At 40.1% G+C, this 14,481-nt stretch overlaps 1 protein-coding gene and 1 long non-coding RNA gene across 7 annotated transcripts in view; one reads left to right on the top strand and one right to left on the bottom strand.

The window, feature by feature from the left end:
• The window catches only part of LOC121290443 (inactive N-acetylated-alpha-linked acidic dipeptidase-like protein 2), a 999,957-nt gene that overhangs the window by 526,307 nt on the left and 459,169 nt on the right, over nt 1-14,481 (top strand). For all 6 annotated transcript variants that reach the window (XM_041210891.1, XM_041210883.1, XM_041210898.1 and 3 more), the window contains one exon: nt 793-912. In XM_041210891.1, the coding sequence (XP_041066825.1) occupies nt 793-912 (120 nt within the window). The remainder of the gene's footprint in view (nt 1-792; nt 913-14,481) is intronic.
• The window catches only part of LOC121290530, a 37,884-nt gene that overhangs the window by 22,819 nt on the left and 584 nt on the right, over nt 1-14,481 (bottom strand). The window contains exon 2 of the long non-coding RNA XR_005945817.1: nt 14,334-14,382. This is a non-coding gene — a long non-coding RNA (uncharacterized LOC121290530). The remainder of the gene's footprint in view (nt 1-14,333; nt 14,383-14,481) is intronic.

Below are 14,481 nucleotides of genomic sequence, written 5' to 3'. Positions count from 1 at the left end.
CCTAATAAGACCATTAAGGTTATAATTGAAAGAAATTTTTTGCATCCTGCCCAACCTTATGGTTGGCGGGCAGGTGAAAAGGTCAAGCGCCTTTGCATTTTTTTGGGAAACCTCATCCACGGGTGGGATGAGGTTTCCAACAGCAAATAAAAATGAAATTAAAATTTTAACATTTTATTAATAACATGTCCCTGCTCATGTGACAGAGTCATATGAGGGGACATGTTTTATCACATTTTAAAAATCTTTATTTTTAATGTTCAAAACTCTTCATCTCCCTGAGGCAGCCATGTGCTTCAGGGAGCTTTTCCAGCGCACACCCACGAACCTGCACTCTCGCCCTCCTCTCCCCCCGCGCAGGCAGCGCTGCCACGTGTTTCACACTGGGCAGGCCTTAATTTGCCCGCCAGCATGAAATTGCTTCTGGCCCCGATTGCGGGCAGCAGTTGGCTTCCCAACTGCTCCCGCCCACCCCAACTGAGCCTGCCCGATGAGGGAAAAATTCTGTGTGTAGTTTCCTTCCCTAATGAGATAGAACATTTTTTTTTTCTTTTTAAATATTTTGAAATGTTTAACTTGAATGAACTTTAAATTAATTAGATCAGCCAACTTTTTTTAAATAGAGTGTGGAAACACTCCTTTGGTATTTTCCACTGCTCATAAAGCGTGAGTATTCAACTAATACCTGTACATGTTTCATTTGAGTTACTGATAACTGAACAATTATTGAGCTACACTGGCAAATGCAACAGCAGAAACTCTTTAATGAATATTGAAAACATTCATTTTCAGGCAGAGATCATAGATGTACAGTACGGAACAATTAATGATCTGGTCCGACTTCAATCAAGTACCAATGTTACCAAAAAAATTGCACTAATTAAACTTGGAAAAGCACCTTTATTGTATAAGGTAAGGTCAACTAAAATTATTCTGTTTTTTTTCATTAGGAAAAGATTCATAGTATGCTAATTGTTTTTATTTGGCTGTGTTTGTGGTGCAAAATGGCAGGTAATCAGAGTAATAAGCATTGAAAATATGAATGTGAAAGATGCAAAATTAATATAACATTTTTATTAAAATTGCTATTTTAGTTTGCAAAATATACCTCATTACATTTTGTGTTCATCTTTACATTTATGGTATAAAAGCCATCCATTAATGCAACATCCAGTTTCTTAGATTTATATTTGGGTGAAAAATTGTGCTCTCATTCAAATGGCCTGATTAACCCAACTAGTGCAGTATTTCTTTTGCTGGAAGTATGCACTAGACGCTACTAGCCTGTCATTGAAGGAGATTCACTTTCAAAAAGGTCCAGCACCAATTCAAAGCCCTTAAATTCTGGGGTTAGAAGACATTTAGTCAAAGGTACTAAGTCAGATAAATCTATAAAGTGGATGATTCCACTTGAGCTATCTGTCACTTAACAACAAGGATAACCACTCGCTAATTGTCTGTGATGTCCAACTGATGATACTGAATGTTAATGTAGAGTATTGGGAAAGTGTTCATGCCACTGTTGCCCTTTGCCACAATTTTCAGTAGAGAGCTAAGGAAGATGGAATGTTCCTGGGGGCAAGGTTTATTCAGTGAAAAATAGCCAATGACCCCTTTTTGCATTGCCAGCACAGGAAAGGTGCAACTTATTATTCAATGATGCAGAAAATAGTGGAGGGGATAATTAGAGTGCTTAAAGCATATTGCTAGTGCATGGTGTTCTACAGTACACTGATAAATTAGCAAAATTGGAATGGTTTGCTGTGGATGGTACAATTTTGTCCTAAAGGAAGGATCACCCTTATTCTTGGCAAATGGCATTTTTCAAAAAGCTAATTTGTATTTCTCTTGTCCTTGTATGTTTATCACATTTGACTTTTGGAAAAGGGATCCATCTATTAATGTATTCTGCCCTGTTCTGTGTTCAGAAGTACATGTACTCCAGAAATATTTCCGTATGTAAACTGTTACATTGTTCCCCCAGTGCAAATCTTAATCATAATTTCATATTGAGCAGAATAGTACGGTATGTATTACATGAGATAAAACTGTCACCCTTATAAAACAGCAAATCACCTAACTTAATGTGAGTAATGCCATTGATGATCTGCTAGAATAAACTAAAATAAAGTATGTTTACACATGCAGCTGTTGCACTTAAGGCATCACGCTTTGTTGCAGATTAAAACAATTTTAAAATGTCCCTTTTCTTCCAATCTCCAGCCTGAAACTGTTCTTACAATTCTTACGCAAACCAAAATAACTAGATTTACTGAATGACTCCCAAGTGAAAAAATTACCAACAAAATTTCACTTTTTGTAGCATTTACTTAACATGAATCAGAACCAACTCAAATTACACATGAATTAACAGGCAAATAATACTTCAAGTGAAAAGGTAAACTTCACTTTAAATAGTCAATACAACAAAGATAGTCTTATGCACCTACAAGTATTTATATAGCTTGGCCTAAATAGCCAAATGGTTATGGTACTGGGTTTGTAACCCCAAGATCAAGAGTTCAAATCTCACAATGGAAAAATATGAAACAATGTAACTTCATCTGAAACAGATGGAAACGTGTTTGTACTTGAAAGAGTTACAAGTATTTATATCATAACTGTGGCACCATGTGCAATCTCAGTGTTTTCGACTCAGCCTAATTGCCCTTGAGAAGGTGGTGGTGAGCTGCTTTCTTGAACTGCTGCAGTCCATGTAGTGCTGGTACACTCAAAGTGCTGTTAGGGAAGGAGTCCCAGGATTTTGGCCCAGCAACGTTGAAGGAACAGTGATATAGTTCCAAGTCAGGATTGTGTGTGGTTTGGAGGGGAACTTGCAGGTGGTGGTGTTCACATGCATCTGCTGCCCTTGTCCTTCTAGGTGGTGGCGTCGCGGATTTGGAAGGTGCTGTAGAAGGAGCCTTGGTGAGTTGCTGCAGTGCATCTTGTAGATGGTACACACTGTTGCTACTGTGCGTTGGTGGTGGATCGAGTGGATATTGGGGGTGGTGAACGGGCTGACAATCAAGTGGACTGCTTTGTCCTGAATGGTGTAAAGCATCTTGAGTGCTGTTGGAGCTGCACTCATCCAGGCAAGCGGAGATTCCATTACACTTCTGACTTGTGTCTTGTAGATGGTGGACATGCTTTGGGGAGTCAGGAGGTGAGTTACTCTACAGAATTCCCAGCATCTAACCTCTTGTAGCCACAATATTTATATGGCAGTTCCAGTTCAGTTTCTTGTCAATTTTTCTTTATTCATTCAAGGGATGTGGGCATTGCTGGCTATGCTAGCATTTATTGCCCATCCCTAACTGCTCTTGAGAAGCTGGTGGTGAGCTGCCTTCTTGAACCTGCTGGAGTCCCTGTGGTGTAGGTACACTCACAGTGCTGTTAGGGAGAGAGTTCCAGGATTTTGACCCAGTGACAGTGAAGGAACAGTCAATGGTAACCACCAGGATGTTGATCGTGGGGGATTCAGCAATGGTAAGATGGGTCCTCTTTTGTTGGAGATGGTCATTGCCTGGCACTTGTGTGGTGTGAATATTACTTGCCACTTAGCCCAAGCCTGAATATTATCCGGGTCTTGCTGCATATGGGCACAGACAGCTTCAATATCTGAGAAGTTGTGAATGGTGCAATCATCCCCACTTCTGACCTTATGTTATGATGGATGAAAGGTCATTGATGAAGAAGCTGAAGATGGCTGGGCCTAAGACACCACCCTGAAGAGCTCCTGCAGTGATGTCCGAGGACTGAGATGATTGACCTCCAACAACCATAATCATCTTACTTTGTGCTAGGTATGACTCCAACCAGTGGAGAGTTTTCCCCCAGTTTCCATTAACTTCAGTTTTGCTAGGGCTCCCTGATGCCACACTTGGTCAAATTCTACCTTGATGTCAAGGGGAATCACTCTCACCTCACCTCATGATATCAGCTTTTTTGTCCTTGTTTGGACTAAGATTGTGAGGAGGTGAGTAGACCTGGCAGAACCCAAACTGTGCCAGTGAGTGGGTTATTGTTGAGCAAGTGCTATTTTGTCGCACTGTTGATGACCTCTTCCATCACTTTGTTGATGAAAAAGATCATTTTCAAACAATGCTAAAACAGATGTTTTAAAGAAATTACAAAATTTCCTAACTGTACTGTTCCAGGTCAAATATCATCAAGCATATCCCTACCTCTGCAGTTGCCCCACCAAGCAACAAATAATCTCTGAATGACCTCAGCGTTTATTCACTTAAAAATTAGACTTTATTACATGAATTATCTTATAAAAGGAAGGCAGTCTGACCTGTAATCATTTCAAGGATGTACAGCATTACACCCTCAAGTCTTAAAGGGACAGCCCCCACATGAGTGCGGGATGACACCGGGACGTTCACCCGATGTCATCACATGTTATTTTACACTCAAGCGGGTCGGGTGCGTGCCCGCATGCCCAGCTAAATATTCTGCCCGTGAAAAGAATTGTAATGTTGCTTAACCAGGAGCCAGTGTCAGTGAGCTCCATGGTTATGGGTGAATGAGACTTGGTACACACAGGAAGCAGAGTTTTGGATAAGCTCAAATGTATGGGGAGTAGAGCGTGGAAGCCGACCAAAAATATGTTGAAATAGTTAAATCCAGAGGTATCATCAGCATGGATGAGGGTTTCAGCAGCAAATGAGCTGAGATGGTGTGGAGTGAGATGACGTTATTGGGTGGAAATAGGTGGTCATAGTGATGGTGCGACATGTGGTCAGAAGTTCACCTCATGGCCAGATATAGCACCAAAGTTGTGAATGTTTTTGTTCAGCCTCACAACCTCACCAGAAATAGGAGTGGTTGTCAATGGTTGTGGAATGGAGTTTGTGACGGGGATTGAAGGAAAAGTCAGAATGACCTTGAATTATTAATTCTGAACATTACAAAGTGCTCATAAATTGGATGCTAATTTACAAAAGGACATTATTGTTTCCAAATAAAATGAATGAGCTGGCTGCTGTGTTTCAGTTTTGCTTTGAGCCCAATCATCAACTAGTAACGAGCATTTCCTGAGCACAATACCAGCTCATAAAAAGACAAATTGAGCACTTGAGGCAGATAGATCACCAACCTTTTTCACCCTGATATGATTAAGTTAGGAGATAATTGGGTACTGTGACTCCAAATGCTTGTCAGGGCATGAAAACACTCATAGGTAGCACAAATTAGCACTAAATCTGACAATCAGGTGCCATAAATTATGGCTGGTACAAGAAATGGAAAGCTTGGCCTAAATAGCCAAGTGGTTATGGTACTGGGTTTGTAACCCCAAGATCCAGAGTTTAAATCTCACAATGGCAAACTATGAAACAATGTAACTTCATCTGAAATAGATGGAAATGGGTTTGTACTCGAAAGAGTTACAAGAAATGGAAACAATCACACAAGCGCAATTGAAGTGTTATGCCTGTAATGATTTAAATCCAATGGAAATGGACACCGCTAATGCTGTGTCAGATGTACCCATAGTCTGATCAATCAGGGTACTGCAGGTAAAACCACCTCGAGTCCAATTAGCATACTACTTTTTTTCTATAATTGTGTGATCAGTTTTGTAATATAAATAAAAATGTGATTTAGTTTTGAGTTTTCTGAGTTCAAGCATAAAAGTAACTGAAGCACAAATGAGGAAATAAGGATGACACTACCTTTTAAATTCTGCCGCAAGAATGCTACTGCACAGCCAAGAATCCAAGTTTGAACGTATTTTTATTTAGTCTTTCATCATTGCATTGTAGGAGAAAATATAAATGATAGCAGATTTCCCTCGGGGTTTCTCACATTAAGTCAAAGAATAGGCTGATGTGTGATGGCTAAAGTGTGAAAGGAATAAATATATGAAGCTCTCAGGAAGTATGCAGTATATGCACATCGCTCATTGTGCGTCAGAGGTTACTGCAGTTCTTTAGCAACATGAAGCTTATGTCATGGAGGGCATAACACCAGGGCCACTGATTTACTGTGACTGAATCAGTCAAATTACATTTTGATTACATAATCTGAGATTTTCACAGGCATTTTGAGGATCGAGTTCCACTATTCTGTGCATTATTCTGAAAGTTGTCAATGAATGGTGTTTATTTACATATTCCATGTTTAAATCTATGAATACACTGCAAAATATCATGGAGAGGTGTACCTCTTGTAGGTAGACAGCTGGTATTTAACAATATAAGGAAGGGGGACAAATTTAGCTGCAAGGGGAGCAGTCTTGACTTTAATCGCAATGGGAGGATCCTGAAAGAATTGTGAAATGGCTCTGGGCTTTTAACAAACTGAATTGGAGCTGTAAGAGCACATGGGTGTAAGTGCTGAGGATTGACAACATGCTGAAAAGGATCCTGTAGTCTCGTATCATGGCAGAGGAAGAGCCTGGGGTTTACCAAAATTGGGAAGAAGGAACCTAGGTTTAGCAGAATGTAAAAGGGAGGAAGAGGTAAGTTGTGAAACTTGATTCACTAGTGGTTTCCTGGAGATGTGCCAGCAGCGACAGGAGTGGGATGGCACAGGCTGACAGCGCATGAGGGTGAAGGGAATAGTTTCCTGAGTCTTGCAGCCCTGGTTGTAAACATCCTTGCAAACAAAGAATTGTTTCATGATTGGTTCCCAGATGTGCATGTGGATATTTCTCTCTTTTACTCTCCCCTTTATCAGGTGTTACGATGTTAATATTTTAAAATTCTGTGATTCTGTGAAAAGGAGCTAGAATTCTATCTGAGGAAGAATGGAGTCTTGAAAGATTTTCTGGCTGGAATTGGTGCCATATATACTGAGCCAGCTGCCTTTGTTGTATCTCCTATTTAGGCCAGAATTTTTAACTCACTGGGTGGGTGTGCGCCCGACCCGAACAAGCGTAAAATGATATGCGATAACGTCGGGTGAGTGTCCCGATGTCATTGTGCACTCGCGCTATATTTCAGTTGGCATGTGCACACGGGAGTCAGCAGCGCGCCCGCCGACATTTATCAGGCCTGTTAAGGCCATTAAAGTTTCAATTGAATTAAATTCTTCGCTGCCTGTCCAACTTTACCATTGGCAGGCAAGCAAGAAGGCCAAGCGGCCTTTGGATTTTTCAGGAAACCTCATCCACAGGTGGGATGAGGTTTCCAACAGCTATTAAAAATTAAATAAAAATTTAAACATTTCATTAATAACATGTCCCTGCTCACATGACAAAGTCACGTGAGTGGACATGTTTTATAACAATTTAAAATTCTTTATTTTTAATTCTTAAAATCTTGATCTCCCTGAGGCAGCTTTGTGCGAAGTTCCCTACTCACCCTCCTCCTCCCCCACACAGGCAGCACTGAGCGCTGCAGCATGCGTTTCATGCTGGGCGGGCCTTAATTACGGGTGGGGGTCATCATCCCGACTGCTCCCGCCTGCCCCAGCTGAGCCGGCCTGATGAGGGCAAAATCCTGGCCTTACTGTGTAATTTAGAATTTATTTTGACCGTGATTTGCCTGTTTATTCATGGTTAATATATGTTGATTTTGCTTTGATTGTTAATGCAAAAGTTATAAAAAGGTGAAATTTTGTCCATTGGCTTTTCATTGGGGTCATTTGGTGAATTTTGTTCTTTCAGTCCATTGATCTCCACAAGGGTCATGACAATGGAGAAAAGAACTGGCCTCAGTATTGCTCAGGCTTCTGCATATGTTCAGAATCAGCAGAGCATATGAGAAGTGCACTTTACTACCGAGTAGTGATCAGTGCATGTAATTTGGGTCACTGCTCATTTGATTTTTTGTAGTATATACCAATCAAAGGTGTCCCTTTATGTGCAAACCCATTGCAGGAGGAGGAATTGCAGGTGCAGCTGCATGAAGGGGCTTGGATACTGGAGGGAGGCAGTGACTTGCAGATGAACTCGAAGACAGAAGTGACCTGGATTTGACATTGGAAGTGTGTTAGAGCAGTGAGCTGAATCCTTGGAGAGCACAATATGCACTTATTGCAATTTCTTCTATATTAGAAAAATGAGTGAAACTTTAACCGTTGAGGTGTAACTGCTGCATTATCCAGTAATAGTGATGGTCCAGGAAATGCGGCAACCACACAATCAGCATCAAAGCTATCAGAAGTCAAATAGTGTAATGTTTGAAATGAGATCATAGGAAATACTGAACATATTTATATATCTTAGTCAATATTTTTGTTCTAAATCATAAAGACAGGTACACATGTTCTTTTTCCAGAACTGATTGTTGTTTAAACGGACACCACATAAATGGATCAGTATCAGAAGATAACAAAAGTAGAGTCATAAATATTAGTTGCATTATTTATCTGTAGTAGGTTTGAGTATATTCATGTCATGGTATGATGACTGAACTCACTCCAACAGAACACATTTGCCACCAGCAAAACAATCAAAATAAAATCTTGTTCTAATTCTATGGGCAGAAGTTTCCCCCCATCGGTGGGGTGGGGGGGTTAGGAGCGGGTGTGTGGAGGGGTGCCTCCGATTGGCGCTCCCTAATTGGGGGCGTACTGCCATTTTATGTGGGCAGGTCAATTAAGGCTCACCTAATGTGACGTCTGCAAGGAAGCTCCCTGTACGGGTGGAGGGAGGGAATCCCTAAACTGAGAGTGCGTTTTTTTCGCGCATGCATGCAAAAGAGCGCACGCATCTCCCTGAGGCTAAGTGCTGTTTCAGGGAGATCAGCACCAAATTTAAAAATGTTAACAATAGAGAAAAAAAAAATTCCCCTGACATGTCCCCTCATGTGACACGTCAATCACTTTCATTAACACTTTTATTAAAAATTTTAAAACCTACATGAAACCTCATCTTGCCCGTGGATAAGGTTTCATGCTTTTGCCAATGCCCGCCGGGGCTCCTGGCCTGCCCGCCAACCTTAAGGTTGGATGGACAGGTCCATTAAGTACTTTAATTACTTTGTCAATGGCCTCAATTGGCCATTGACAGGTCAGTGGGCACACAGCTGATTCTGCTGAGCCCCCGCCTACCTGAAAATTGAAATGGGGCGGGGTGACGTCAGGAGTTCCAACCGCTCGCCGACTGGGAAATCCTGACCTAAAAGGAGATATTTTTTAGAACAAAACTTATAATACACTACTTTGTCCTCAAAAGTTGAAATAAAAAATATATCTATTTTTCAAAACCATGGTGACATCTGAGAATGTGGGGCTTCTAAAACTATTTTCCAAGGTATGTCATAATTTGTTTGCAATAGAACTAGGAAGTGGAGACTAAAGCCTTGTGAAGAACTTCATTTATCATTTTACTAGTGCTTTTTCCTCACCTACAAAAGGCAATCTTCACACTGATACATAACATATTGTCATTTTATGTCTTTACAATTGATTTATTACAATCGAGACATTTCTGATGTATATAAAAACTTAAAGTGCAGGATATTTAAAGTGGGTGAGTACATAATGGTTTATTTTTTATGGTAGTTAGGAAGCACTTTTGCCTCTTTGACATTTACTTTTAGTATATGACAGGCAGCAGTACGTAATTGTGAAATTCAAGAATCAAGACAAGTACAACCATCAGTTTTACATCACATAAGAGCTTAAGATATAGGAGCAGGAGTAAGTCATATGGCCCTCAAACCTGTGCTGCTACTCAATAAGATCATGACTGATCTTCTAACTCAATTCCACTTTCCTGTCCTATCCTATTTCACTTGATATACTTTGTGTCCAAAAATCTGCTAATCTCAGACTTGTATATGATCTACGACTGAGCATCCATAGCCCTCTGGGGCAGAGAAATCTAAAGATTCACAATTGTCTGAAAGAAAATATTTCTCCTCATCTCAGTCTTAAATGGCTGACCCCATATTCTGAGACTGCCAACACCAGTTCTAGTCTATCCAGCCAAGGCGGGGGCGGGGGCGGGGGCAGGGGGTGGGCAACCTGTCAGCATCTTAACTGTCTAGCTCTCTAAGAACGTTATACTTTTCAATGAGAGAATTTCTTATTCTTCTAAACTCCAGAATATATAGCCCATTCTACTCAATTACTCAATATATTTAGCAACCAATAGCAGCATTACTTTTTCAACATGTGAATTAAAACTGAACGACTCTCTAAGTCCTGCCAATCAAATAGATTAAGACATTTCTATGGCTCTACTCCTGATGGTATGTTTTCCAAGTTTGTCATTCTATCTCAGCAAGATATTTTTGAGATCACATCTTTGTTGACTTAAGTGAAGCAGGTGAGATGGGACAGATGGTTAAAGTCAGAATCTTCGACACTCAATAATAGAGGTCAGAGTTACATTATATACCATTGTCACGATTCAAGCTCTTTATAATCCTTTCTGATACTTGGAAAGGTCTCAAGTCTACTTTTAAAAAAACAGCAGATAGTTTTGTAATTAATAATGAGATATGTGAGTTTTTGTAATGGCACAGCTTTTGGGGTGAGGATGTAAGTGGCAGTATATTTCCTCTGCATTGTAAAGCATTGTGAGCATTCAAAATAGACATACCCTTGACCTGAAAAACAATAACTTGCTCTTTATTGCATAATAGATGGGAACAGTTATTAGAAATAAAAATAAGTACACTAAGAATGCGTATTATATGTGTGCATATTGGCATTCGCACATAGGTGCATGCATGTCTTTCATTCCTTCCAGCTGTACAGCACATCCTCTAACATCATACTTTGTTCATCACTCTTGACTATTCGGCAATAATTTTAGTTGGAAGATAAGTGAATCTTTTTGTTTTTTTAGTAACTTAGTACTACATATTTTGTTGTTTTGAGGTTTTTTCTCTCTTTAAATTGTTGGGAAATTTTATCTGAATTAACAATGATTTCCAAGGTGATTGTAAGTATTTACTGTTGGGGAGATGGTGGTGTAGTGGTAAAGTTTCTGGACTAGTAATCCAAAGCTCCAGGCCAATACTCTGGGGACATATGTTCGACTCCCACCATGACAGCTGGTGGAATTTAAATTCAACTAATAAATCTGGAATTGAAAGCTAGTCTCCCATGAAGCTAGCATCGATTGTCATAAAAAGCAATCTAGTTCACTAATGTCCTTTAGGGAAGGAAATCTGCCATCCTTATCTGGTCTGGCCTACATGTGACTTGACTCTTGACGTGGTTGAATTTTAACTGCTCCCTGAAATGACCTAGCAAGTCAAGGGCAATTAGGGATGGGCAACAAATGCTGGCCTTGCCAGCGATGTCCACATCTCATGAAAGAATTTTTTAAATTATTGACATAAGACTAGCAATTTATAGTGGATGTTGGTTGAAAGCTCCATCCCCTCCATAACATTTCCCATTAGGCTGAAAAATTGCTGACTGAACTTCAGTGCTTGAAATTAAAAGAAATGTTATTAACTGTTCCAGAAAAGCAGAGACTGAGTTTAATTTATATATTTGTTAATGTAGCTGTGCTTTTGATTTTTCCAATGTAGCTGTGCTTTTTATTTATCCAATAAGCAAAGTATTTTTTTCCCAGGAGACAATGCAAATCAATTAATTCTTTATTCATAGAGAGCTGGGAAAGGCAGTACTGCCAAACGCTAGATTGTGCCCCTTTGTTGTATCAGTCTTGAACTTGGTACATCTTGTATTCTATCGTTGTGTTGTCAGCAGTAAGAAACACAAGGATTTTTTTTTAAAAAGTAAAGATGTATTTAAAAAGACGTCCTTTATGAATATAAAAATAATTAATGGTATTGCTTTGTAGTTTTGAACATTTGCAAAATTTAAGTTCAAAACAGCATTAAAATCCAAAAATGCCATGTAACTTAACCAGGGTTTAACTTATTCATTGTAAATCAGAGACTCTGATAGTACATTGTTTATCACATAGTATAACACTCTTGACTCTTGCTGTTATAAAAGAGTGGATTTTCAAGTGTCACCGTGAGCAATGGAGTAAGGAATCTGAACTTAATGTGTGTTTATAAAATGTGTATGTGCATTACAATATATTTGCAGAGGAAATCTCCCATCACATTGCTCACAGTAAAGAAGTAAGGGGTTGCATTTTATCAGGGTGGCAGTGACTCTGACGACAGGCTGGAAAGCTGGGGTCAGGACGGCAACCCTACCTTGGCGATCCGGGGGGCCCCTGCCATATTTTATGCTCACCTTATAACTAATGAGCAGCTCTCAGCCCTTTAATGGATGAGAGCCTGCCTCCCAAGAGCTGCCGCCCAATCAGAGGGCTGGCAGTTCTTCAGTCCCAGCAGCAGCTCACTGGGGAGGAAGTCTCACCCTCAGGAGCTGCCAGCTAATCTGATTGGCCAGTAGCTCCAGCAGTCTGGGCAGCACCAAGAGCTCATGGTGGATGCTGCCAGGATTGCATCCAGCCCCCAGAAGAAGGCCCAGTGGATGCCAGTGTGAGCTAAGTCCGGGTTACTGGGTGGGAAGGGTTTGACCAATTTAGGAAGGGGATTGTAAGGGTCGGTTGTGGAGAGCAGATGGATAGGAAGGAATGGGGTACTAACCCCAATGCACAAAATGTGCCCCCAGAAGTACCCCCACCCCCTTCATTCCCTCTCTTTTCAAAACAGACTTTCCACTCCAGTCCGTCTGCCCATGTTAACCGTATTATGCCATGGGCAGTGTATTATTGGAGGCAATTGGCTTGTTAACAAGTTCAATTGACGCTTATTTATTTATGTCAGGCAGGCTGTCAATTTCGGGATGTACAGAAAGGGTGGATGCAACACATACTTGGAAATGAGATATCTGTGCCTGCTATTTCTCTCAGGATTCCATGAGCGTTTACAGCAACAGAGGACCTGAAGAAACCTTACTGACCACCATAAAAACCTGTTTACGCCATTTGTCAGTCTCCCATTGGAAGTTTTATGTGCAACATAACAGTCATATATCAGAAAATTCTTTTATAAATAAGAATATATATTGGGGGGAAGTCAATTCAGAATATGTAACATAAAGTTACAATTGGAAATGTTGTTTACAGACCCTAGAATGCAAAGATTACCCTCATCTTCTTTTGTCTGCTATAAGCAATTTGCTTAAACCTCTCTCCTCTGTGTCTTCAAACCTCACCACCAACAATAATTGTGAGAAGCTTATGGACTTCTTTCTCACTAAGACTGAAACCATCTGATCAACTGACTCTGTCACTTTCCCCCTTTCCTCTAGCCCACCAAGTCAAATTTCCTCTTTAGTTCCCTCCTGTTTAGCCCTGAACTTGGGTATTTCTCTAGTTTCTCTCTAACCTCCCTTTATGCCCATTCTGAGCTCGTCTTCTCCATGACACTCACTTTGTGCTCCCTCAATCCTATTCCAGATAAACTGCTAGCTGCCCAATTTCCCATCCTGGGTCCCTATATTAGCTGATATTGTTGATGGTTCTTTCTCCTAGTTGCCAGCTCCATCCTTCTCCCTAGCAACTATCTGAGGTCGAACCAAACTGTTTGCATCCTTGGTGTCTTATTTGACTCTGGGATGAACATCAAACTATATATCCGCACCATCACTAAAACCACCTCCTTCCACCTCTGTAACATCACTTGATTCTGTCCCTGCCTCAGTCAATTTGCTGCTGAAAACCTCATCCATGCCCTTATTACCTCTAGATTTGACTATTTCAACCTCCCTGTCAACTTGAGGTCATTTAAAATTCTGCTGCCAATAAGACTTTCCTTAAAACCTACCTCTTTGACCAAGCTTTTGATCATCTGCCCCAATATCTACCTGTATGACTTGGTGTCAAATTTGTTTGATAATACTGCTGTGAAGCTCTTAGGGATGTTTTATTACATTAGACGTGCTACATAAGCATGAAGTTGTTATAAAATATAGCATATCTATTTGTAACTTTATTGATGGCTGGTCAGATGAAAAATTATTTTACGAGGACAGGAGTGCTAGAGCATAAAATGCTCATTGTATCATTCTGCTGCCTAGATGGAGCTGTGTTCCTTTAAGATGTGAAGCTATCATTGTTATTAATTAAACAACTGCTACAGGTCAATCAGAATTTAATTGTTGTTTGTTGAGGGAATTGTGAAAATTGGGAAATGTTGCAACTTGCAGGCTCCAAAGAAGAAGCATTTAGCATTAAATAGTTAACATGTTTTTAAAGTAGAAAAATAGCTTGTATTTGCATGACTTTAGATCCACATTGCACAATGCTGTACTGTAGTAGAGTTCCTTCACTTAATTATGTCCAAGAGATTGATGTCCTTCAGCCTGTGTGTGCAGTCAATCAGATTCTACAATCATATACTGTGAATAAGTCAGATTCCAGAAGCATTTGTGCAATTTCTGATGCTTGTGTTTAACTAACTCAATCGCAGTCTGTCAAAAAAAGAAATTACCTGACATATGGCCACCATGACAGTTTCTCAAACACTGCACTTTGCATATCTAAAAAAAAAATTAAGCTGAATGAACATAAAGTCAAAAGTACATTTAAGACTTGAACAAAACTTATCCATTGTATTTTCTAGTTGATTCACAGCCACC

This window comes from Carcharodon carcharias, chromosome 2, assembly GCF_017639515.1.
Source record: "Carcharodon carcharias isolate sCarCar2 chromosome 2, sCarCar2.pri, whole genome shotgun sequence".
Lineage (NCBI taxonomy): Eukaryota > Metazoa > Chordata > Chondrichthyes > Lamniformes > Lamnidae > Carcharodon > Carcharodon carcharias.
This window is presented reverse-complemented; position numbering and strand designations above follow the sequence as displayed.